Source organism: Ambystoma mexicanum, chromosome 8, assembly GCF_040938575.1.
Source record: "Ambystoma mexicanum isolate Mex_15411 chromosome 8, UKY_AmexF1_1, whole genome shotgun sequence".
In the NCBI taxonomy this organism is placed as follows: Eukaryota; Metazoa; Chordata; class Amphibia; order Caudata; family Ambystomatidae; genus Ambystoma; species Ambystoma mexicanum.
Genome location: NC_090929.1, coordinates 21002841 through 21028776, shown reverse-complemented (window position 1 = coordinate 21028776; position 25936 = coordinate 21002841). Strand labels below are relative to the sequence as shown.

General features: G+C 48.9%; 1 protein-coding gene across 2 annotated transcripts in view; it reads right to left on the bottom strand.

The window, feature by feature from the left end:
- The window catches only part of ODF2 (outer dense fiber of sperm tails 2), a 1029707-nt gene that overhangs the window by 246085 nt on the left and 757686 nt on the right, over positions 1-25936 (bottom strand). For both annotated transcript variants that reach the window (XM_069609164.1, XM_069609165.1), the window contains one exon: positions 13892-14027. In XM_069609164.1, the coding sequence (XP_069465265.1) occupies positions 13892-14027 (136 nt within the window). The remainder of the gene's footprint in view (positions 1-13891; positions 14028-25936) is intronic.

Below are 25936 nucleotides of genomic sequence, written 5' to 3'. Positions count from 1 at the left end.
TTGCAGCGACTCCACATGGACTCCCGTCATCTCAGCTGCGCGTCTCGGCTTCTCCACGCGCTACAGGCCTCTTGACCGCATTCTGCCTCTCGCAGCTGTTCGTCTGTGACGGAGCTTCTAGGGCCACTCTCGCCAGCGGGTAAGCTTCCTACTCTTGGTACTGTTGGCGTTCTGTCTCCTTTACAGCTTCCAGCATTGAAATCTTCTGCTTCGGCTTGGGAGGGCATCTCTCTGTTCCCAGTCCTTTTTCCCTTTTTTAGGAGAGGAACAGTATTATTCGTTATTTGGCATCTAGTCCACACACCTTTGTTCTGGGGAACCTGCTGCTTGGATCCATGCCTCTTCCTCCTCTCAGTAGTGAGGTCTTCACTCCTCACTAGGCTGTTGCTCTTCCTCGTCCCAGTAGTTCCTGGGGAAGTGACTATCAATTTTGCGGACATAAATGGTAGTTTGGGGTTATGTCTTGTGCACGCTAACAGGGTGAGGAGGTTGGGAATTATACCACGTATCTCCTAAGGTGTCGTCCCATAGGGGGGTTTCCCTCCCCATGAGCTCCACCTGCTGAGTACCACTCTGAGGGGGACCATCGGGTTGCGGTCTCACCTCTCTGGCCTCATGGGAAGGGGCGTCCCCACAGAAGCAGTGATGACATTCTGGGATCCGTCACAACATACCATTCAGCCCCATAGTGAGCTGGTTGGTTTGGTCCAACTCCTACACAGCACAAACAAAAATAAAACACTACACATTAAGTAAAATACCTCTATTATTTTGTGTCTGCGTCTTTATTTCTAGGTGTTCCCCTACTAACCGGGCCCTGTGCGGCCACGGGCGACACTGGGCTGCAGGAACATGTCAGAAGAGCCTTGGAAAGGCAGTGTGAAGCCCAACTGAAAAGTTGCATCAGCGACTTGGCGACAATAGGAGCGCTGATCCAACTCAATGCCCCACTTGTGGAGCACTGCTCGAGGATATTAGGTAAGCAGAGGCTCCAGCAGAAAAGAAGGCGGGTGAAAGCGAGAGAAAGGAGAAGTATTTCCCAAAGCAGGGAAGTGAGAAGGGAAAGAGCCCCAGATCACACAGAGTGTGCAAGCTGCAGAGTGGAGAGCGAGAGGAAGGAGAGCCCCTGAGAGGGGAAAGACTAAGCACACCCCAGAGTGTGTTGTGGAGACTGATAGAACCCCAGAGTAGAGAGGATGAAAGACAACGAATCCCAGAAGGGGAAGAAACACAGACCTGGACTGTGACACCTGGAGAACCTTCCAGCACACTAATAACTTTTTGGGAACTTGAAACTAAGTGTGAGAGCCTTCACTAAAAGGGGCAGGGATGGGGCCAGAAGACAGGAGCCATCCCTGCCAAAGTCTTTCCTTTCTTGTTTTCTTATTCTGATGGTAGAGTATGCAGGTCAGTGCAGGATTCTGGACTGAAGACTTTGTGATGTTATAGACATCCTGACCAGCGTCTTTTTTACTTTGTTTGTTTTAATCACTTGTAATGCGCACCAGACCCAGAGGTTACCGTGCGCAGCAGTACAGAAAATGCGAGACTTAAGTTGCAGGTTACAGATCATGTACGGTGACGAAGATAAATATAAATGTATGAACATGTTACAATAATGTACAATGATATGCATGTCTATACAATTATATACAGGTTGTGAGATGACTGGAAGACAAAGATTATACAGGGCAGGCTGGCTAGGTGTACGTGAAGCTGTTGAGCAATGGAGTGCAGTATAGGGTAATATACTGGCCGGCTACAGCCAAGCTAAATATACATAGACCGTGGGGTCAACTAGGGACCGGATAAACTGGCGTAGAATAGGTCCTGGCAAGCTTACTAACACTAAATGGGGGGTGGGGGGATGCAAGTGTAGTGGCGCGGAAGCCAGGTGGGAACTGCCATGGATGCTAGTGGTGAGTGGCAAATCTGCACTAGAGGTATAGGCAATGGGCGGTTGCAGGTTGACTAGATGTCGGCAGCTTTTAGGAGATTGCTGTGATTCGATCTAAATTTCAGAAAGGGCTGCTCTTCACGTAGGGTAGGTGGCAGTGAGTTCCAGAGTTGGGCTGATTGTACCTGGAAGCTGCTTCCTCCTGCCTTGGACAGTCTGAATCTCGGTGTGATGAGGCTGTTGACATTGGAGGTTCTTGTTGGTCTAGTAGAGCATCTTTTAGTGAATTTATCCATGAGATAGCTAGGAGAGGCATTTTGCAGGGCTTTGTGAACCAATGATGCCGATTTTAGGTGAATTTTGTTAAGAGTGGAGAGCCAGTTATTTTGATGCCTAATATGCGATATGTCTGGTCTTTTGGGTACGCCAAGAGCAGCTCGCAAGGCGTTGTTTTGAAGGGTTTGTAGTCTGTGGATGATAGATTTATTGGCACCAATGTAAAGGGCATTGCTAGCCAAGATAGGATTAGGGCTCTGGCTAGGATGATGCAGTTATTATTAGATAGGAAGTGTTTGCCAGCTCTAATAAGTTTGCAGGTGTAGGCGGTGGCTGAGGCCAGGGACTTCTCCTGTTTGTCGAATGAGAGGGTGGAATCCAGGTAGAAGCCGAGCGTCTTCACTTCCTTGGACATCTTGATGGAGTTTCCATCAATCACGAATGAGGCAGAGTCATGGCCTAATTTTTTTAGGTTGGCATGAGTCCCCAGGATGATTAGTTCTGTTTTATCATCATTCAGGCATAGACCGTGTGAGGCCATCCATGCCTGGAATAGGATATATAACCTATTCACCAAGGCCAAATCCTTGTTGTAATCCCCAGAAAGAGGGACGAGAATCTGGGTATCGTCTGCATAGTTCGTGTAGGTGACACCAAGATAGTCCAGATCATCAAAAAGGGGCTTAGTGAATATGTTGTATAGGGTCGGGGAGACACAGGAGCCCTGTGGGACTCCGCATGAGATGGGGATTGGGTCGGCTGCTGCTGAGGGGGAGAACACTCATCGTCCTATCGCTGAGGAAGAACTCTATCCAGGTTATGTCCTCTTTAGAGAAGTGAGCGGCCGAGTCCAGTTGGCTGCAAAGGACCCCGTGGTCCGCGAGGTCGAATGCAGCCGAGAGGTCCAGCAACAGTAGGAGAGCCATTTTGCCTTTGTCTCGCAGGACGTCAATCTGAGCCTTCAGATCGATAAGGGCTGTCTCAGTGCCGTGTCATGGCCGGAATCCATATTGGCGTACTCCTAGGAGCTTGTGTATTTCCAGGAAGTTTTGAATCTGGTTGTAGGCAATCTTGTCCAGGATTTTGAGCAGAAACTGGACTGTCGTGATGGGGCGATAGTTCGTGGGAATAAGTGGGTCTAGGGTTTGCTTCTTGAGCAGAGGGAGTACCCAGGTTTTAGATTAGTCGGTACAATACCTGTCGCAAATGAGGAGTTGAAAAGTTTTGAGATAAATGGAGAGGTCTCTGGCTGAATCTTTTATAAACTGGGCAGGGCAGGGGTCACCCTGGCAGTTAGATGACTTAAGGGCCAGGATGACCTTCTCAACCTCAAGGGTGGTGACTCTAGAGAACGTGAAGCGTGCAATGGTGCCCTGTTCCTTAGGAGGTAGTATTGTATTGACGTTGCTGGACTGGAGTGGTAGACCAAGGGTAGCCTTTTTCTTAGATATTTTGTTTTGGAGCATTGTTATTTTATTAGAAAGTGCTTGTTGGATATTCGAGCACCATGTTTTATCTTTAGAGCATGCGTCTGGGATGGGGGACTCTAATTCCTTGAGGATAGTGAACAGTTATTTCATGTTTGATTTGGCATTCGCTATGCGCGTGTTATATGAGTTTTGTTTGGCCAGGTAATTTCTTTTTTGTATCGCGAGGAGATTTCCGAGAGTTTGTTTTTATGGTTCTTAGAGGGGGATAATCTCCAAGCTGATTCACAGCTCCTTTTGAGGAGTTGTAGGTCTTTTAATTCTGGGGTAAACCATTTATTTAAGTGGGCTTTGGGTTTACTTGGTCCAAGTTTTAGAGGGGCGATGTTATCCAAAGTGGTTGACATAATTTTATTGTATTTATCGACCAATGTTTCTGGATCTGAGTGATCTGCTGGTTGGTTGAGAGTGGGTAGGATAGCAGGAATCACGTTCTCCGTGATGCACTTTTTGTTTCTTGTAGGGCAGGGCAGGGCCATGATGGGTGCAGGTGTGATAGGTCTGGAGGTCGAGAATTCGAAGGACACCAGGAAGTGGTCTGTCCAAGGTTGTTGTAGGATGGATTTGATGTTGGCTGTGCAGTTGAAGTCTGCTAACCAGTCAAGGGTTCTGCCTTTGATATGGGTAGGTTTGAGCGTTCTTTGAGTTAAACCCAAATTGGATAGTGAATTAGCAATGATGCTTGCATTTTTATCTTTTTTTTTTTTTTTAACTTTTATATTTATTGGCAGAGGTTCACAAGGTACAAACATCGAGGCAACAAGCATATGAATCATGTAGATCGTGGAGCTGCTTACGGGCCACTTTATCATCATTACAACAGTGATTGCAATATTTTACAAATAAAAGGAGGAAACCAAAGGAGATCACGGTGCATGAGTGGAGGCCGGGGACAAACAAGACCCCGACGCGGCTCCGGACTGATTGTTGAGATATGTGGTAAATTCACTCCAAATGTTCTTGGGACGAGATTGGGCCGGCAGCATAGCCAAGTAGTCCTCCTCGCAGTTCCGTGACCATGTGAGCAGGCCCAACCATCTCTGAGGGGTCGGGGGAGAGGAACACCTCCAATTCTGGAGTATACACTTCTTGGCAATCATGTAACTTTTATTTAAAAACTTTTTCAGGCGCTTAGTGTCCTCAGTGCTCCAAACCCCAAACAAAACTGCCAGAGGATCGGGATCAATAGTGGTTTCAGTTACTGCATTAAGTGTTTTTATGACCCCGTCCCAAAAATCGGACAGCTTATGACAGGTCCAGAACATATGTAGGTGATCAGCATCTGCGGCCTTGCAGCGCGGGCAGAGGCGCACCTCAGAACGAGCAAACCCAGTAGTCCTGTGCGGTGTATAATATAGCCTATTAAGGAGTTTATATTGCATGGCCCGAAAGCGGAAGTTGAGGGAGACTTTTTGGGTGTGGAGACACATGCTCTCCCACAACTCATCAGGTATCTCCAAGCCCAGTTCGTCTGCCCATTTGTTGCGCGCTCTGAGAACCGGAGCAGAGGAGGCATCCTGCAGGATATGATATAATGATGAGACAACGCCCCGTGCACCGCCCGAGTTAGCGATGTAAGCTATTGCCGGGTCATCCGGAGGTTCATCTGGGAAGGAGGGCCACGTAGTGCGGAACGCAACGCGAAGCCTGTAGTACTGAAGAGTCTCTAAGGGAGATTTAGTATGACCCAGCCTCCAAGTCTGGGGGTCTATAAATTTGCCCTCTGGATAGAAGTCAGACAATGCCCTGTACCCCAGAGCCTCCCAGTGGCGGGTCAAGGCAGCGTCCAGAGTGGGCTCCAACCCCGGAAAGGCCCACACGGGCAGCCACCTGTAATACGGGGAGGTCCCAGCTGATGGGCTTAGTATGTGTGACCAGGCGAACAAGGTCGCAGCGATGGGGTCAACGGGGGAGTCCGGAGCATAATGTCGATGCAGCACTAGGGTCATTAGATTAATACCCGCGGATGCCAACCGTTCCAGCTTGACATGAGGGCGCACTGGGGCGCCAGGGTACCAGTGAGTGGCGTGCTGGGCTTGGGCCGCAATCCAATATATAGCAAAGTCAGGAGCAGTAATACCCCCACGTCTGTATGAGAGTGCCATGTCAGTCCACTTCTTGCGTACCGCACCAGAGTGCCAGAGGAATTGTGCGCAGAGTGTGTGAAGCTTAGTGAAGTATGACCTCCCAGGCCATAAGGGCATGTTACTAAAGGTGTACAGGAGCTTGGGGAGCAGAATCATTTTAATCAGGGACAGTCGTCCCGCAATGGACATCGGAAGAGTGCGCCATCGTGAGATTTTAGCCTCAACTGTCTGCGCTACCGCAGAGTAATTATCGGTAAGTAGGGTGGGTTTAGTAAGGGATACATGTACTCCCAGGTATTTAATGCCGTTAGGGGCCCAGCGCAGGGGATATTCGGAGATGGGCTGTGTGGTAGATTTAGTGAGCGGGAAGATCTCCGACTTGGAGTAGTTGATCGTAAAGCCGGAATGGGTGCCAATGCGAGTGATGTCTCTCAATATGGGATTGAGGTGAGTTGTGGGATCTCTGATGTAAAGTAGGACGTCGTCTGCATATAGGGATATAATTTCAGGCTCCTCTATCAATCTTATTCCCTTACGAGAGTGTCTTGAACGTACATAGTCCGCCATTGGTTCTATCACCAATGCGAAGAGAATTGGAGAGAAGGGACAACCCCGACGGGTGCCTCTAAATAACGTGAAAATCTCAGATGTTAGTGAGTTAACTCGAACGCGCGCAACAGGGGACGTGTACAATAGTCTAATAAACCCTATCATGTTTGGGCCAATACCCATTGTCTAGAGGACCAGCCACATGTATTTCCAAGAAACCATGTCGAAGGCTTTCTGGGCGTCCAACGTAACCGCTACAGCCTGGGCGTCCTGATCTATGCGGGACATGACATTAAACAATCTCCTGATATTATGGGAGGTGGACCTGCCCGGAACGAAGCCCGCTTGGTCCTCATGCACAAGGTGCGTCATGATTGGCAAAAAGCGGTTGGCAATGATTTTAGCAAAGATCTTTGTGTCAAGATTCATGAGGGAAAGAGGTCTGTATGACCCGCACTCATCTTCAGGCTTACCCGGTTTGAGCAACACCGTGATTACCGCTTCACGCATGGAGGGGGGAAGGATGGAGGCATGAAGTGCCTCGTTCCATACCTCAAACAGCCGAGGGGCCAGAACAGCTATGTGCTCCTGGTAAAAGTCAGCGGTGAGCCCGTCAGGGCCAGGCGCCTTGCCTTTGGGCAAGTCAGAGATGGACGACACGATCTCATCTAGCGTGATCGGGGAGTCTAACTGGTCCCTAGTCTGTTGGGAAATTTCTGTAGTGGGGATCTGCCCAAGGAGCTCGCGCATATTTTGCTTAGTGTGTTCTGCAGGCTGGGAATAAAGGGAGCTATAATACTCAGTGAATGTCTCTAGTATTTTCGGGTCCGCCCACTGAGCGTCGCCATTTCGGTCTTTGATAGAAGAGATCTGTGTACGGCCCATCTCCCCCCTCACAAGAGTCGCAAGCGTTTTCCCAGGCCTGTCGCCCTCCCCATACCTCCTGGCGGCCTGAGGGCGGCTGAAATAAGGGACTTCGGAGGTGGCCAGTGTGTTATATACTTGGAGTTCATCCGAGATCTGGGCAAGAATGGAGGGGTCAGAGCTGGTAGTGTTACGTTGCTCAAAGTTGTTTCAATTTGATCTCAGATTGCCCCAGGGCAGCCCTAATGGCCTTCAGCACCCCGGCCTCCCGGGAGATGGACATGCCCCTTATATATACCTTGAAGGCCTCCCACCTAACCGCGGCGGTCGTGTCTCGAAGTGAGTTAAGTTCAAAGAACGACCCGATATCAGCTAGTATTTCGGCCTTAAACACGATGTCTTTTAGGGCCTCGGACTTAAAGCGCCAAGTGCTGACTGTTGGAACAGGAGTGCCCAGTCTTAGGGACAGTGTGATTGGAGCGTGGTCTGAAAGCGTGCAGGCCAGAATGCCCGCGCCCTCCACCCCGCCCACTACCTCGCCGGAGACCAAGAATAGATCTATCCTGGACGAGCTATCAGGCACAGATGAATAGTAGGTGTATTCCCGTTTCTGGGGATGTAGAGTTCTCCAGGCGTCACAAATGTTGAGAGACTGCATATGGCCCCGTAGCCTGCGCGCCGCGCGAGACAGTGCCCTGGGACCCGTGGCAGTTCTGTCTAGGACAGTGTCCAATATAAGGTTCAGATCTCCTCCCCATATAATATGCACCCCCACGAAACCCAGAAGTATGGTGGCTATTGTGTCAAAGAATTCCGGAGAGTCCACGTTGGGACAGTAGGTGTTGACAAGCAAATATTCCTTATTGACTAGTGTGCAGTGTAGTATAACGTAGCGACCCTCAGGGTCGATGTAGCTTTTATGCAGCCCAAACTTAATCGATTTGTGGATAATCGTGAGAACACCCCTAGATTGCGTGGAATAGGAAGCCCTTGGTATCAGTCCATTGGAGTGTGTCTCCTGCAGGAGCAGGATCCTACAGTTATGCCTGTTGGCATACGCCATGATCTTGCGGGCTTTGGTGTGGTTGCTCAACCCCCGAACATTCCAGGACATTATGACAGTAGACATTTCAGTTGTAGCCATCTTCAACCGCAATATCCATCCTCAATGAACATCCCAACCCAAATGACCGTGTGAGCTCCCAGAGTAAAGACAGCATGCGCGCTTGTGCCACCTCAGGATGCGCCTCGCGAAACCTTGTGTGCCTTTTTGAGAAACAGCCCCCTTCCCACCCCCCACCCGCACCACTAACCGTGAATCAGCAGTGTAAACATCACCCTCCCTTAGCAACACACAGATAGGCCAACCCCAACCTGGCCAGCACTTCCCCAAGGCCCAACGGGGGCCAACCCATTCCAGCAAAACAGAAAGAAACAGTGCAATCGCAATGGGGTGCGCCGTTGCCACGCACTAGCACGCTTAGAGCCAAACGGCTCTGTTGCCAAACGAACAGTAGCGGTGGACTTCTAACGCAAGTCCCCGCCCACAGAGCGGGAACTCAGGGACCGCGCTCGAGCCCCTGCGGCTCCGCAACTACCAGAACAGTGTCGACAGTCATATAGTATGGCCGGTTCCAAAGAGGTGGAAGTCTCGTAGTTGTGCAATTGAAAGAGGAAAACATAACAGTAGGACAGCAAAATATTACAATATTGGCCTCATGTAGAGCATCATCTAAGCCCCAAGGAGGATGAAAGCCTGAACCTTGCGGCCCAGGCAGTCAGCGGATACGTAGACCATCCCAGGTGGAGCAGGCCCCAGAGTAGATACCCGGCTCACAAGCAGCCGCTACACCAACGGCAGGAGGCCGGGAAAAGGGTCACAGCGTATCCAGCCTTTCGGACATACTACCAACCAGCATGTACTGAGCGAGGCCCAGCACTATGGCATGTGACATATTCAGGAGATATCGGGGCCAGTCACTGCCCCACAGGCCATCCAAACACCAAGGGGGACTGGAGTACACAACAGTTCCCAGCAACGTGAGAGTTAAGTGGCCAGCGCCAACAGTTTGTGGCCAACAATAACAATAACAATAACCCACGCCACAGGCGAGCGCCGGCGGGAGCCAGAACAGTGTGAACAGTGAGAAATTGTAATTACAGAGTCAACAAATGCAGCCAATAGCCCCACTCCACAACACCCAGTCAATTTTCATCAGCAATGGCATCACCAGGGCCCTGAAGCGGTATCTGCATCTCAATAAATTTTGCCGCCTCTTCAGGGATAGTAAAGAAAAAGAGTTTGCCCCTGTGGGTGATTTTCAGTCTGGCAGGAAATAAAATGGCATATGGGACTTTGCCCCTGAGCATCTTCTTGACGCCAAGGAACTGACGCCTCTCCTGCTGCACAGCCATTGAAAAATCCGGGAAGATTCGGATAGTGTTAGCCTCCAACCGCAACTCCCCCTTCTCACGTGCCAGGCGGAGGATGAGGTCCCTGTCCCGGTAATTGAGAATCTTGGCTATAATGGGCCTGGGGCTATCGCCAGGCCTGGGACGCGGGGACAGGGCCCGGTGAGCTCGCTCAACAGTGAAGTAAGGGGAAAGATCCGGGTCACCAAGCAAGTCCTTGAGTAGACGTTCGACCGCCTCCTCCATTCGACCCTTCAGGGCAGTTTCGGGGACCCCAATAATGCGCAGGTTGTTTCTGCGGGAGCGGGATTCCAAGTCGTCGCATTTGGCCTTTACATTCTTCATATCGCGCGATAAGGCAGCCACAGTGTCCTGTAGTGTGTGTATCACATCTTCATTGGTTGATATCCGGTTTTCGGCCTCTGTAATTCTGGATCCAGCCTGATCAACGTGTGTTTTGAGTGAGGCCACGTTAGCATTGATGTGGTCAAGCTTTTCATGAAAGGAGGCAAAGTTTTTGGCCATCGATTCCATCATGGCAGTAAGATCAGGAGCCGCAGCCCCGGGACTCAGCTCGGTATCAGGTTCCTCCGGCGTAGTTGACGCATGGCCCACTTCGGATCGAGGGACCGCCTTTGTAAATTTGTCCATGGCCCCCCCCCCTGGCGCCACTCTTGGAGCGATTCGACATGATCGGTAGCAGAGAATCAGAGGGGGAGATGACAAGATGAGAGTAACCAGTTACGGCTGCCCAGGGCTGCTACGGGCACGAAGGAGGCAGCCAAGCAGGTCTAGGTCGGTTCAGCCCCCGAGCCAGGAAGTGAGGAGACCTCGCGTGTGGAAGGTCCAACTGTTTACGAAGTGTAGGGCTTACCAGAGGGACCAGCAGCCTCCCCAGTGCAGTCCCCGCGGTGGTCTCCAACCGAGGGAGCAGCTTGCAGTCCAGAAGAGATTGGGGAGGTGAGGGGGGTGGGGTATGGAAGACGGTGTCACCCGTCTGCGCAGATAGGGTGTTGCGGAGCCGGAGAGAACGACCCGGTACGATGAAGTTTGCAGCTTGTGGTGAGACTGCCCAGTATGATGAAGAGTGAGTGGCCAAGCATAGGGGGTCCGCAAGCGTGGGTCAGCTGGGTGTGGTGTGGGTCACCCACCCGACTGGATGAGGTACAGTGTTCCGTCAGGGCGACAACTTCGGGAGCGGGGTGAGGCCACAATGCGGCGGTGCGGTGGAAGGAGACCCCCACAGGGAGGGCCACGCACCACGAGGCAGTAGGGGCCCACCAGCAGAATGGGCAGTGCGCAGGGTGTCCAGGCCTCAGCAGGCCATCTCCCAAGAGGTGAGAAGCGACGAGAGCGCGGGAGATACAGATGGCGGCCGCCCCCGATCTTCACCTCAAGACCGCAGCGTCCCCCACTCAGGCGCAGCAAGTCCGACCCAGGCAGGGCCGTCACACCGAAAGGGCCCGCCAGCAGCCCCTCGATCCCAGAGGGAGGGGCCGCAGATCCGTAGGCCGCCTCAAGGAGCCGCAACGGCGGCGGGCGATGTGCTCCGCCGCGGCAACACTCCCCGCGGGCCCGCACCCTGCCCCCACTCCCGGCCGCAGCCAAGCAGCCGGCGCGGTACCGATCTGCAGCGGGAAGGGCGGGCAGGCGGAGATGACAGGGGCACCAGTCCAGCGGCGAGGAGGAGCCGCGCCCGAGGCACAAGCACGAGCCAGCAGCGATGGGGACGGCGGCGGGCACCCGCTCGAGCCGCGGGGCACAAGGGGGACGTCCAATGGCCCAGGGCCGCGCCGCCGCCCACATAGCACGAAGGCAGATTAAGGGCACCCGATGTCCGATTTCCTCCGGGATTCGGCGTGTGGGAAGCTCACAGCAGCAGCTATATTTAATCCGAAGCAGGATTACAGGATCAGGCACAGAACCGCAGATGTAGCCGGATAGAAGGCGGCTAGGCGCGGAGCTCAAACACTAGGCAGCCATCTTGCAGGCTGCTCAACAGCGCCCCGCTTGCATTTTTATCTAATGGGTCATTGTAGCCCAGATAGAAATCGCCCAAGTCATTGTGATGTATTTTTCAGGTTGTTGGCGAGTAAGTTATGGAGATCCTCCTCAACAGTTCCTATGGGTCCGGGAGGTCTATAGATGAGGTGGATAGACAATGTCTGAGAGTTCACGAGAGGGAGTTTAATGGAGAGCGCTTCGCAAGAGTCTAAGCCTGAGGTAAGTAGTTCTCATATCTAGGCTAATCTTAGCAATGATGGCAATGCCGCCGCCTCGCGTATTGGTTCTATCCTGTCTCAATATAGTATAACCAGCTGGGATTGCTAGTGATAGGAGGGGGCCTGCAGCGTCGTGCAACCAGGACTCTGTAATGTCGAGAAAGTCCAAATTCTCAGCTAAAATCAGGTCATGAATATCGGAGGCATGTGCAGTTATAGATCTTGCATTGATTAGTCCACCTGTAATAGGGGGAGGAGTAATCATGGGGGTTCGGGGTGGATGCTAAAATGGTAGACCTGGATGTAGATTGTAACTTATGGTTTTTGGTGGAAGGGATAAAGATCTTCTGGGTAGCGGACCTTGTGTTAGTAGGGGGCAAGGTTCTGGTCAATGGCTCATGCAGTCTGGACAATCTTGCTTGGAGTCTGATGTTTCTACATGATAAACTGCAAGGGATGCTTAGAAATCCGCTGGAAGGATTCATCAAGTTGTTTTCCATAATGTAGGCAATGATAGTAGCGGTACAGCTAGAGTAGGATGGAGTTGTATTAGTTCCTATTGAATGGATACTGTTTACTTTGCAATAGCTAAAGCCCCATAAGCATGTGTAGAGTAGCAGGCAGAGAGCTAAGCTGTTCATGGTGCGAGTGTGTGTGGTGTGGAGGCTGAGTTTGGGTAGGTGACTACTGGCAATAGTATAGACTCAGCTATGCTGGAGAAAGCTGAAGGCTTTGTGAATAGATGGGTGGACAATGTGGTCTGGATTTAACCGCGGCACATATGAGACATCGAGAGGTCACAAGGGCAGAGGTTAGGCTAGATTACATGGGCACATACAAATTAAGCTAGAATCAAATGTGCACAGGCAGCAAATAGGCTAAAATCAAGGTCACGGGCAGGTTATGCATTGTACAAATTAAGCTAGAATCAGATGTGCACAGGCAGCAAGTAGGCTAAAATCAAAGGTCACATGGGCAGGTTAGGCATTGTACGAGTTAAGCTAGAATCAGATGTTCATAGGCAGCAAGTAGGGTAAAATGGAAATTGTGCTATAATCAAACAGTTCATCCGAGATCAATGGGTCATGCATGCAGGAGAAAGGCCAGGTAGGGCTGAATTCTAGCAAAGACGCACCAATTGAAGGTTGCTTTGGGTTCACATAAACCCATAGGCTACGACCGATAGGTCGTGCTGGCAATGGATAGGCATCGACTTGGACATAGTTATTAGGTCTTCATTTGGTATAGTATCCGAAAGTCACACAAGTGAGAACAGGATGGGAATGTGGGGCGGTGTTTCTGCGTGCTCCTGGGGGTGGACCAGACTAGGTGTTCGGGGGGGGGTGTAACAACGTACCTATATACGCATCATGTGGGCATCGGGCTGGACGGTTGCTACTTCAGGGCAGCTGGATACCTCTTGTTCTGTGGGAGTGCGGGCATAGTAACTGGCCCGGGGCTCCGATGCGGCTCTAGACAGGCTCAGACAGGCCCTTAATCGCGGCCCTTGTGAGGACGGACCGGCTTCCGCCTCACGGTCGTCTTAGGCGCTGGAAATAGGTGTGTGCAGCCAATCGGCTGCTGCGAGGCATGAAGACAATCAGGTGGGGAACAGCTGGTGAAATCCTAGCGCCTCCATTGAGCACCTTGCTGGAAATGGCGGATGGCTGGAATAGGGTCGACCTTGTAGACATGGGGAAAGATTATTTTGGAATTGACAAAAATAAAACCTCTATGCCTAGAGTCCTGGTTCTGACCTTCCACAAAACCCTTGAGCTCTTTTAAGGACTACACTTCCTGTAAGAGAGAAACATTATCCTAAAATGATCACATCTGCAAGGTAACTTTATCTAGTCCCAGTCACTAAAGAGAACACAGTTCATAGCCATTCAATTAGTGTGCGTGTTAGTTCAAGGGGTGGGTAGAAGCGAGATAATATTTGCCACTGTATTTTTGTAGGTGTAAACGGAACCTGGATTTAGAATCCTAGCCCTTATGTCATCTCTAGATTTAAAACATTAAAGGACATGTTTATTGGACACAAAGGGTGGGTGGTTATGCTGCAAGGGGACACCCAGCCCTGCACATTGCACTTACCTTCAGTTTCTCATACTCCATCTTGATGCAGGCGTGGTCTTGAGCCTGCTTGTGCATTTGTTGCAGTATGCATTCTTTCTCTGCCCGAGCCTTTTCTTCGATGGTTTGTCGCTCTTCTATCAATTCTTGAACGCGGCTGCCAAAGAAAATTACATACTTAAATGTCTCTGGACTTCAAAACCACCTCAAAATCCAGGAAAGGGCAGATGCTCCACAAAAACATTCAGCATCCCCCAATGTAGGCAGACACTGAAAGCAACTTATACCTCAAAACAGAGTTTTCAGACACTCAATCACCCATTAACCACAAGCATAGGGCCTGCAAACATCTCACCATGCCTACCTGGACAAAGGACCTGTACACCTTCAAGCCCATAGGTCTCTTGACATGGGACTTGCACTCATTCAGAGGTTTCCTGCAAATGTACGTGCTATTCTTAGAACGGTTCATCCACTTTTAGAGTGGTTGGACGCAGGGATACTTCAAACACTGGGCAAACTCAGACAATCAAAAATCTACCAGCAGTAGGTCATTCGAGCTCCGACAGACCATAAACGCCTGGCTCTCTGCAGTGTCTGTAGTAAAACAATAAGTGCAGAGCAAAATAAGTATGTTCTGTTGACTACAGTTGAATCACAATCTTCTGTGTATGTGTTCTTTTTAGGTTTTTAGTGCGAGTCAAGATGACCTTGTGAGTCTCTTCAGAAACTGAAGTTGTCATTTTAGCCACCTCCCCTATGGGGTCTTGGCTGCTGTTGGAATAGAAAATATCAAGGAACCACTCTGAGTCCAAAGGCTCAAAGGCCTGTGGTATTCTTGCAGCTGATAGGAGCTCTAACCCGACTGCTGTGGTAGCCAGACCATGTCCTGAAAAGGGGGTCGCCTGGAAGAACCATCCCTTCAAACAAGGACATGTTGCTTTTTTTTCTAGATTTATTTACAAAATCCTTACACTTCTTAGGCATTCTGGATCCAGGGAGAACTTTACAGTGAAACGAGATACCAAGAAACATCTCCTGTCTGGGGCGGTCATTTAAGGATGCAGTGAGAACCGCTTTGTTTATTCCATCAACGATTTTAAAGCATCAGTCTTCAAAAGAAAACCAAAAGGTTTTGAGTTGGAAAATGATGTCACATGGTCTTCTGACTTTGGTTTTCTTTTGGAGAATGAGGATTAAAACATTTATGAAAAGGTTAATAGTCAATAAAAAATGACCGCCACAGCCATGAAACGTTTCTCTTGCTCATAATTCACATCGAATCCCCGACCAGGAATGAAGCTGGAACAGTGCCAACAAAATTACTATTTAATATGGAGCGCACACGAGCACATTATTTTGGATAACTTTAGAGTGAGACAGAGGACTGAAGAGACCAGTGGGTGATCGCAACTCAGGAAAAGTATACAGTGCCTGTGAGTGGGCTGATGCAGAGATCCTAACTCTGCAAAGACCCCTCGCAACTCTCAGCACCATCTACGAAGATTCAGAAACACAGAACATGCAACTGTGAAGATCAGGACCGGACATTGCACCAGAGCCCCAGGGATATATATATATATTTTTTTATTGTTGTATGATTAGTTTACATAAAACCTTATACAACATATAGTGCATCACAAACAAATAAAAAAAATACATCTTCATTTTATAAACAAATATACAAATATCTATGTATAAAAAAACGCATTTATCAGTCTTTAAAATCGTTCCCAGACATAAAATCAAATTCCCTGCATATTATATACAGTTCACATTTCATATACCATAGATCATTTCATATACCAGAGCCCCAGGGATATAAAAGCGACTGGGTTAAGTCGTTCAGGGTCTTGGACCCCGGAGGAAGCAGATGTATTTGTTGATGCTCCCTAGAGATAAGGGGAGGCTGCCTGGAGGAAGGCAGTTCTAGGCTGGAAGGAGCGAAGGAAAGCTAGTAAGCCCTGCAGTATGAAGGCTGGCCTGAAGGGCACCACAACCCCTCCCAATTCCTTGGCAGAGGTAAGAGCTCGGGCCCTGGCAGGAGGCGCCAAGGCTTACGAGGTCTGCTGTGAATTCCATGTTCTTGATAAAAAGGAGACTGAGGGACCTGCCATGAATTCTGATATTGAAGATCCTGGAAGGGCCTGTGGTTAACCTGGAGGGACCGGCGCTAAGCCTGGAGAGATCCAAGGAACAGAACTGTTGTACAGAATCTGCAGAGTTAGTGTATGGACCTTTATTTTGGGGACATCAAAGGAATGTCTGTTATTAGCACAGGATAGCAAGGTGGCTAAAGACTCATTAAGCTCAGAAGAGAGATTCCTCTCTTGGCCACATCATGTGGACCTTTCTTTGTAGATTAGGGTGCCCCTGGAGGGCCGAGGACTTGCTTAAATAGGTTTTAAGGAAAAACTCCTATTTTGGGGATTCTAGGGCCACTTTATGCTTTTTGTCCAATTTTGTGTTTGGTTCCTTGATATCTTTTGGTAAACAGGGTACCTCTCCCCCCACCACCAAGCCATATTGTTTTATTGACATTATCCAATACACAAATAGCAAAGAAATAGTCAAAACGAAAATATTTTATATAAACCTCAACAACCTTTACCCGGCACCTCTCCTCCTGTAAGAAACAGATTTTAAGTAAGGTCCATTAAAGGGCTCTTCCATGGAATGGAACACAGGCAGCTTCTACATTCCCTTCTCATGTAGCCTAAAAGGATGGCCCAGACACAGAACATATTTCCCTTCAGCCCTCATAATAGCAGTAAGTTCTTCCGTTGGATATACCAAAATATGTTCGATAACATCTATCGAAGGGGTTGCATGCTGTTTCCATTGGAACAGAATTGCCAATTGTACTCCCATGAGTAAATGTGGCACTGCCCTCCTCCACCAATTTCAATTTGGCCGAAATTGTTTTGTCAATTTCTTGAGTGCATTTTTTTACAACAAATAAGTGTATGATGGGTTTGGTTTAGGTATATAGAAAGGTGGGTTTGAGTGGGTAAGTGACTTTCAGCACAAAGAATTTCGACCAAATTAAATTCAGCCAAATATTTTTGGTGTTCTAACATAGATCTTTAAATGTGCAACTAAACCTTCTATTCCTGATGGCTTAGCGAGTACATTTTTCTATTCTTCACTCGATTTGTGGGTAGTGGATTCAAAGGAATGTCGAACTCCTACATCAGTTCAATCTTAGAGCTTAGGTCCGAGGCAGCTGCTGGATGTCCTCACCCTCCACGTAGAATATCTCTGGTAAAACCCTCTCCTCCATGGAGACCAAGTGTACAAACACAAAGTGTACCTGGTCCCAGTCCTTGTCCTAAATATCACACATCTTCGACATTTAGGGTCCAAACGGCAGAGGAGCATAAACCTGAGGTTCTTCAGTGCCCATGGCGCCAACAACATCAATGATGAAGTCGGGGCTGGCGCTGAGATCTCAAAGCCGGGAGTCCGGCAGAGGGGAAGTTCTTCCCTCTTCTTCACCAGACCGAAGCCCAAGCATGCGTACCATAGCGGGCACGGCGATGCATCCGGTGGAGTCATCACCGATTCCCCTTTGGTGACCTCCCGTGGGGCCTGGGAATGAGAGCCGCTACCTGATCCCGACCCTGGGGTCGGCTGTATGAGGATCACATGGTAAGAGACAACTACCGGGGGACGTGGTGACTCCACCGGATGGCACGCGGTATTCCCCCTCTCCTTTGAAGAAAACACTATAATACCCAAGCCCTTGGATGGCTTGTTGTCACTTAACAGTTCCACCCTATAGTACAAATCAGAAAACCTTTTCTTTGAATCATGCTAGCCAAACTCCCACTTATGACTCAACCATTCACAACACATACATAACTTCTGATTTTGATGCATCTTTATGTGAGACTTTTGAACAGCATCCAAGTAAACAAATATCATATATGGACTTCAACTCCCATAAATCCTCAGGTACTGAGACGAAGAAGAGGATGAAGGAGTCTATGCAGATCAAGAGAAGGCTGAAGCCGAATGTGCAGGTTAGTTGTTCTACTATACTAAGGACATTTACAAATGGTAGAGGCAGAGCAAGAGAGGATTGTGCAGGAGAAAGCAGTTAGCAATAGGATGTCCAAATAAATTGCAGCGTCTCGCAAATGTGAGGCGCACATACCACCGTGGTAAAGCAGCTTTCTCCGGTCCAGCCCACCGAGGGAAGCCGGCGAGTGATCATAGAGATGCAGGAAACGCTAGGAAAACGTCTGCACTGTGTAAGAAGCCGACCCAGCAAGGAAGTTTCAGGCATGACAAGAGTCGGGGATGCCATGAGGAAACGGCGAGTCTGCCCAAGGTCGTGGGGGACCAGGGGCGTAACGACATACATCTTAACAAATGACTGCAGGTTTTCAGCTTGCAAATGAGGACAATATACAAAAGTGATTGAATGAAGAATATTTGAATACCAACTAGAAAGTGCAACAAACCACAAGCAAGTACAGGTGCATGAGATGCCAAAGTGGGGGAAACCTAAAACAAGTGTTACCGAAGGCAAATATATCGAGCACCACAGGATATATGTTTCAGTGATAACTTCAACAAATAAAAAGTCCTGGCTGGCAAGAATACCAGGCACTTAAGTACTGACATTGTGGGAATATACCTGGCAGGGGAGTATACCAGGGGATCTGAGAAGTCCACAAAAGAAGTCCTGGCAGGCAAGAATACAAGGCAGCTGAAGTTGCGGTAAACAAATTCAAACTATGTGGGAAGATACCTGGCAGGAGAGTATACCAGGCGATCTGAAAAGTTCATAGGCTTCCTGGCAGGCAGTCCGCAAAAGTTACTAGAAGACCTAAAGAAAGACTGTCAAGGAATGTATTGTTTGACCAAGTTAAAGAAAAGCAGTTATGGAAAGTACTGTTGTCTCAAAATACTTTCATTGGTATTTTTAATAAACAATATATCATGAACACTGTAACCCCTCCTCCCCCAACCCCACCAACTCCCCCTTCCCCCTTCTTCCCAGGTCCATTGTGGTCCACTCTGGCTTTCCCTGTGAGTCAGTCTCGCCTTCCGTTTCCCTTCAATCCTCATAGTACGCTATGGAAGCTCTTCTCAGTCTCTTGCACGGAACGATCCTCAGACCAGTCCTAAGAGTTGCATCTTCCTTGGGCACCATGCTCTCCTGGAGTCTTTCATTAGGAATTGTAACACCAAGTCCCAGTCCATAAGGAATTTCTAATGTTCTCCCCCGATTGCACATGTTACTTTTTCCATGGCCACCAAGCGCCATCTTTTGCCCACCCATTCATGTTCCAAGGGTGCTTCTTTTGCTTTCCATTTGCGGGCCACTAGCAGGGACCCAGCCATCACTAGGATCACATATTTTCCGCTGAGGCTTTGTGGTCAACTTTTCTAACTCGCCATCCACACCCAGTATAAACAACCCCTTGTTTGGGGTCTTCTCTGTTCCCAGAATGCCCCGTTTTGCTTATTGGACCATGCCCCAAAATGGATCTACTGCCAGGCATTGCCTCCAAATGAGTCCCCACGTTCCCTCTCCCCCGACCCCTCCAACAAAGCATGGAGGGCATCTGGTATATTTTCGACAGTCTACTGGGGGTGAGGTGCCATTGGTGCATAATTTTTTAGTGTGCCAGTCTGGGAATACTCGCCCAAAGGCTATTCCATGTCACTCTCCTGCTCTGCTCCCCTCTCCCAGTTAAGCATGAACCACCGTCTCACCCCGGCTTCCTCTCCTTTATCAGCCTATACAGATCCCCCACCAAATGTTTATTCCCTGAGTTATTGGTCACAATTTTCTCCAATGGGGTTTGTTCTTGTGTTGCCGCTTCCCTTATCTTCAGATTTAGGGACCAGGGACTGGGCGTAGTGGAATCATTCCACTTCATCTAACCCAAAGTCACTTTTACATTGAAGGAATGATTTGATCTCGTCCCCTTCATATAGATCCCTTAGCTTCCGACATAACCCCCACCCCCCACCCCCCATCCTGCCATTTGTCAAATCCCTTCCTCTCCCACTCTGGCCTAAATTGTGGGTTCCTAAAAATCGGCGTTGTTAGGCAGAAACCTGTGCAGTTCCCTCTGGGACCACTGCAAAAGACTACAGGTGTTGGCAGTAAACCCACTTGGTAGCAGTCTGTACCACACAGATTCACTGTGGTAGCTGTGGCTGAGCAGTCAGACTTCCCCCTCAAGAAGAGTGGGGCAGTATATAGAGGATACACAATAGGTACAGAGGCACAATAGTACAAGCAAACACTGACCAGAGCTAGGTGTAAAAGTATATACTTATTTATTTTAAAGGCACACTCATAAATTACACTAGCACAGAAAAAGGTAAGAAAGTCAAAACACAGTCACTATTACTTATATGTACATCCCTAGTCATTTGTTGGACAAGTCTAAGTTAACACCACTTATTTCCAACCAGAGGTGAGCGCTTAACGTTAGATGGCACTCCAACAAGTTATTGAAAAAGGGAGGGAAAAGGCAGAAATAAAGAAAGCAGCAAGGTAAAACACTTTTCACATACGGTTAGAAAGGCAGTCAATTGTGGAACAAGGAGAATTGGTTTGAGGCCCGCTTTTGTGACACAATGTCACAAGTCTTTGCAGGTGAGTGGAAAAGGTTTTACTACGTTTAGAAAAGTTTAGTTAGGGTGTCCCAGGCTTACCCAGGTTCGAGAGCCGAGGGCTAAATCTACCCCCGTACAATCGGTGGCAAGAGAAGCCGGGCGGAACACAGTACCTTTAAAAGTGGAAAGGATCCTCCAGCGGTGGTAGTTGTCCCTGGTAGTGGGTGCAAGTCGCGGCGTCGTCCAGAGGAAGAGGTGATCTCAACGTGGAGGAAAGCTGAAGGTCGTTGCACTACCAGGGATGAGGCCAGCCGTGGAGTTTTCCGGTCACAAAGGATTTTACCCCTCTTTCGCGGTTGAGGTAAAAAGTGGTATCCCGGTTGCCGGGGTGCTTGGCACAAGCAAGGCGGCCACGAGATGCTTCGGGACGGCGAAAAGAAGGCAGCAACTGGTTGTCCCCACCAGTTAAGGGAAGAAGACTCTCCGGTGGGAGATCTCCTCTGTCGTCGGGAAAAAGTGGTGAGACGGTTCCGCAGGGCTCCACCGGTGGTGTCGTCTTGGTAGGTCGGCTCGGCTTCTCCCACTTTGGCTTCTTAGGTCCTGTGGCGACTTCTGAAGAACCAGTCCCAAAAACCCTGCTTTTATGCAGCAAACCCCTATTCATACAGCCTAGCTGTCACTCAAACATGCTAAGTGGTGAGCGGGGTGGCTCACCACTTGGGCCAATCACACCAGAGTGCGACATGAGTTGGCAAGGCAACTCAGTCCAGGGTGCCTAAACCCCCTCCCACACCCCATGTGGTACCCAGACAGAATGGCACCACTTTGGAGGGCTTCTGTGCAGAAGCCCGCCAAAAGTGGAACAAAGGCTCGACTCGGGTTCAGGGTTACTGAAGTGAACCTTGACGCCATTTTGGCGGCGAGTTCTGGCAAAAAAACCCAACCAGTGAATTTATATTAAATAAATAAACCGGCGGTATCTTTAACATTGCACCAAAAAGTGGTGCATTAAAAACAATGGGAAATCCCATTGGGAAATATTCCGGTGGAATATTTCCGTGGTATCCACTGCCACCAGCCAGAACTCGGCGAGGGGGGACGGGACAGTACCCCCTCGACAACAGACCCAGGGGCAATCTAATTGCCCCTACCAGTACTTACACAGTAAGATGGTTGGTACTGGTTAAGTTCCTAAGTTAAGACTAGTAAAGTCAATGGTGACTTTACAGACCCAGGGAGACAGTAGTCAGTCCCAGGGTGTGGAGTCTATGTTTGGGGGGTCTCTATGACACCCCTGTGTTACTGCACTGAGGGTGCTGTGTAACACACATTCAAAAACCAATGATGGCCTATGGGGAAAAATTACCCCCTAGCCCATAAGCACATAGCAAGTCACAGAAACACTCTCAAGTCATGCCCAAGAGTGAGGGTAAAAGAGTCTCACTCTTGGCAGGAGAAAAAAATAAACCCCAAAAATCCAGCAAAGCTGCTGGGGGACTCACTAGGTTAGGAAATGCAGCCTAAACAGAGAATTCTCCCTAACAGGCGTGAGCGGAGAGGGCAATGTGGTAATTTGTGGGGCACTTCACTAACACATCCCATTTGTGCCCTACCGGGGCTTCGATATCACAATCCTGCGGTAGCCATAGGACCTTCTCTAGGTCTGCTCCAACTACCGCCCTGTACATTTCTCTCCACCTTTTGCCTCTGTCTATCAGTACTCTAATTTGGGCTACGCGGTAGTACGCATTTGGGTCTGGTCCCCCCAACCCACTTGTTCCTATGCTGCATCATCAACTTATGTCAAATTCTTGGTCTCTTCTGTTCCCAGATAAAGGCCTGCGTATGTTTGCGTAAAGCTCGGAAGAAGGACATTGGTACCCTTGCAGGGATTGCCATGAATGCGTATAGCAATTTCGGCAGTACCACCATTTTTATGGCGATTATTCTGCCCAACCAAGATATGTATAGAGGACTCCACCTGATTAGCATTTGTTTGATGGCTTCCAATAGAGGGGGATAGTTGGCTTCAAAAAGTTGGTCTATAGTTTTTGTATTCCCAGATATTTTAGTTTATTGGTCGCCCACGAATATGGTGATCTGGATCTCATCTCCCCTTCCCTTTCTGGTGGCAACTGTAAGCTCAGAACCTCCAACTTGCTCCCCATTTATTTTCAGCCCAGCTACCTCCCCAAATTGGGCCAACTCTCTGTCTATCGCCTTCAGGGATGTCTCTGGGTTAGTTAGTGTTAGCAGCATCTCGTCCGCAAATGCTGCGACTTTATGTACACTACCTCCAAATGGGACACACTATCTCTTGAGTGGACCGAATACCACGCAGGAGAGGCTCTAGTTGCAAAGCGTATAGTAACGGGGACAGTGGGCAGCCCTGTTTCGCACCCCTAGAAACATCACCCGGATCGGAGAGTTCCCCGTTTAGTGTGAGTAATCACAGCAAGGGGTTGTGGTAATTGGCTGCATTCTTCGACATAAAAGCTTCCCCGAAACCCATTTTGCACATGGTGAGAAAGAGGAAACGCCATTTTACTCTGTCGAAGGGTTCTTCTGCATCCAACGCAACCACTAGGGCCGTGGTTCTTGATTTGTTGACCTTCTCTATGATATGGACAATTCTTCTAGTGTTATTGGGAGTTTGCCTGCCTACCCCGTATAAAGCCAGATATTTTAGCATATATTTTGGCTTCTAAGTTGATAAGCGCTATTGGTCTGTATGAGCCGCATACTGTACGATCCTTCCCCGGTTTAGGCAAAAGTATCACCTTAGCTTGTTCCATTGAGGGTGTTATTCCACCCCCCCCCCCCAGATCTGTTGAACAGCGAGACCAGGCGTGGGGCCAGGACCTCCCTATAGGTTTTTATAAAATTCTGACGTGAAGCCTCGGGACCAGGGGCTTTATTTGGGAGTGGGGAGGGGGAAGAGCTTTGGTTGCTTTAAGGACCTCCTCTCTGGTTATCTCCTTCTCTAGTTCCTCCCTTCCTTGGGATGTTATCCCCGGAAGTCTGCAGTATTCCAAATATTTCTCCTGGTTCACCTCCTTTGGGTCTTCTGATTTATTTACCTTTGCGTAGAATTGCGTAAATTCCCTCTTAGTAGACAATGTCTGTTGCTCTTTCCTCCTCTGCCGTCTTAATTTTTAGGATGGTACTCTTTTTCTTCCTTTCTTAGCATTCTTGACAAAAGTCTAGCCGCTTTGTTTGCTTTAATATAATATTTCTGTTTAAGGCGCATTAACCTCTCTGCCCTGCCGGTCTGTAATGTTTCAAGCTGGTCTCTGACTGCCCTATACTCCTTCCTTACTCCCCCCCCCCCCCGCAGGCCTGGCCGCCATCTTGAGCGTGAGAGCCTTCAGCTTATACTCCAGGTACACTTCTAGTTGCTGAATTTTCCTTTCCTGTCTTTTACCGCTATTATCTGTAACGCCTACCTTGTCTCCACAGGAGCGTAATGATCCAAGAGCCCTGTTGATCTGCTAAACTGGTTCTTTAAGGGTTTTTCCTGTGTTTTAGGAGCCCTCCTTCATGCAATCACACAGGAGCGCGTAGATGCGTAAGTTCAGAAGACTAAGTTGCTGTTGAACTCTGGTAAGTCTCAGAGGGTAAGTGTCTTAATATATGATAACGTCTCTGGTCAGGAAAAAGGGGGAAGGCAGATGTCTCTGAGAAAATACGTTCTAAAGTTGGAGAGATCTCTCTTGCTGACTAAAATAATTCTCTTTTCCTTTTGCAGGTTATCTGAAGAATAGGTTTTAACTGAAGAAGTCAGCGTTATCAAGGAAAAAACACGAAAACCTTTTCTTGAGGTAAGTTGGCGCGCTTGCAATAGTTGAAGCGCACGGAAAACGGGTGCCTTTGGTAACCTGATATGGTTTTTCTGTTATGGTAAATATGCGTGCGTATTAGGGAAAAGAGCGCTGCACAGCGTAAGTTCATTTTCAAAAACTCATGGGAGCTTCAGGTACGTATGAGCATATAGTATTTTCCTTCACCTTTAATTCTGTAATGTTCGTTATTTAACTATGGTACCTTTGTATTGCAGGTCTTCGGAAGTCAGAAAACCTCAGAATGTTGCTGCGGCCGAAGGTTGATAACTGAACTGAGAACTACGACGGAAGAAAGTGTTCTGTTGGAGGACTGCGGCAGAAACTTTGGTCAGGTAATACTAGTGTGTGGTCTGTAGATATTCTGTGAGAGTTTCAGGTTATTAACATTATTTTTCTTTTATTCTGCAGTTCTGCAAGCTGAGCGCCGGTAGCGTTACACCGCTGTCAGCGGTCATAACGCAAAGCACGCGTTACTACGGAGGCAGGGCTTATATAGCCATCAATGCCCAATGTTTGGTTCTCTAGTATAACTTATCAGTGACCCATAGGGCGGCCATCCTAGGGGTATTGGGATACTATTGAGTTCTATGGAAGTCTATGGTTAACTCAATACTGTGGACTGCAAGAATACCATGTTTGCCATTCTAAAACCCATCCAGAGCCTACAGATCTAAACACAGAATCCCGCCTGGCCTGAACTCCTGAATCTAAAGTTCAGGCGCCTAGTTCCTGGGTTCATTGGCTTCAATAATGAAATATGAAATATGGGCTGAATTCGCATATGAGGTGGAAGAGTCCATTTTAATGCTACAGGACTGATGACTGCTTCCACTGAAAACGGGCCCAGATATCTAGGTTGAAATGTACGCTGCTCCTTAAAAGCGATGTGTTTGGAAGCTATCACACCTTGTCTCCTACTTGATAATCTTGAGTATCTCTTCGATGTTTGTCAGAAAATTTCTTTTGACTCTCTTTTGCAACAGTTAAATGCTCTAAGACTTCCTTCTGAATTTGGGAAATATTTTCTTGAAGGCTTTGCACCGCTGGCATCTCTAAAGGCTCTGGTGGATCAAAGGCAGAGGTTCGTGGATGGCAACCATTTAGAATGTAGAAAGGAGTATGCCCTGTAGAAGTGTGCTCAGAATTGTTGTTAACGTGCACTGCAACCCAGAGAACATCCACCCAAGTGTGATCTGTTTGGTGGAGGAGACACCTGAGCCAACCGTGCCGGCAAAGGAAAATGCTGTTGCTCATCTGGTAAAAACCGGTGTCAGCGATGTCCGTGGATACCGTGATGGCGTGGTCCAATGCCACCTCACCTTCCTGCAGGATTTCGAGGGCCTCTGCCCTCTAGTCATCCGGGAGGAAGTCACAGGATGGGAGCGATCTTGCACCACAGCTCCCCGTCGTAACGCACCACGATTGCAAGGGTGTTGGCTGCCTTGATGGTCGTCGACGAGATGACCCGTCCCATGGCATCTAGCTTCTTCCTCTCGGCGTCTGGCGGGGAAGTGGAAGTTGATGCCGTTGTCCCTACCGATTACTTCTTGGCCGCCGCATAGACCACCGAATCTGGGTACGGCTATGCCCTAAGGCACATCGGGCGGAGTCCGGGACCTGGTACTTCTTCTCGTACCGG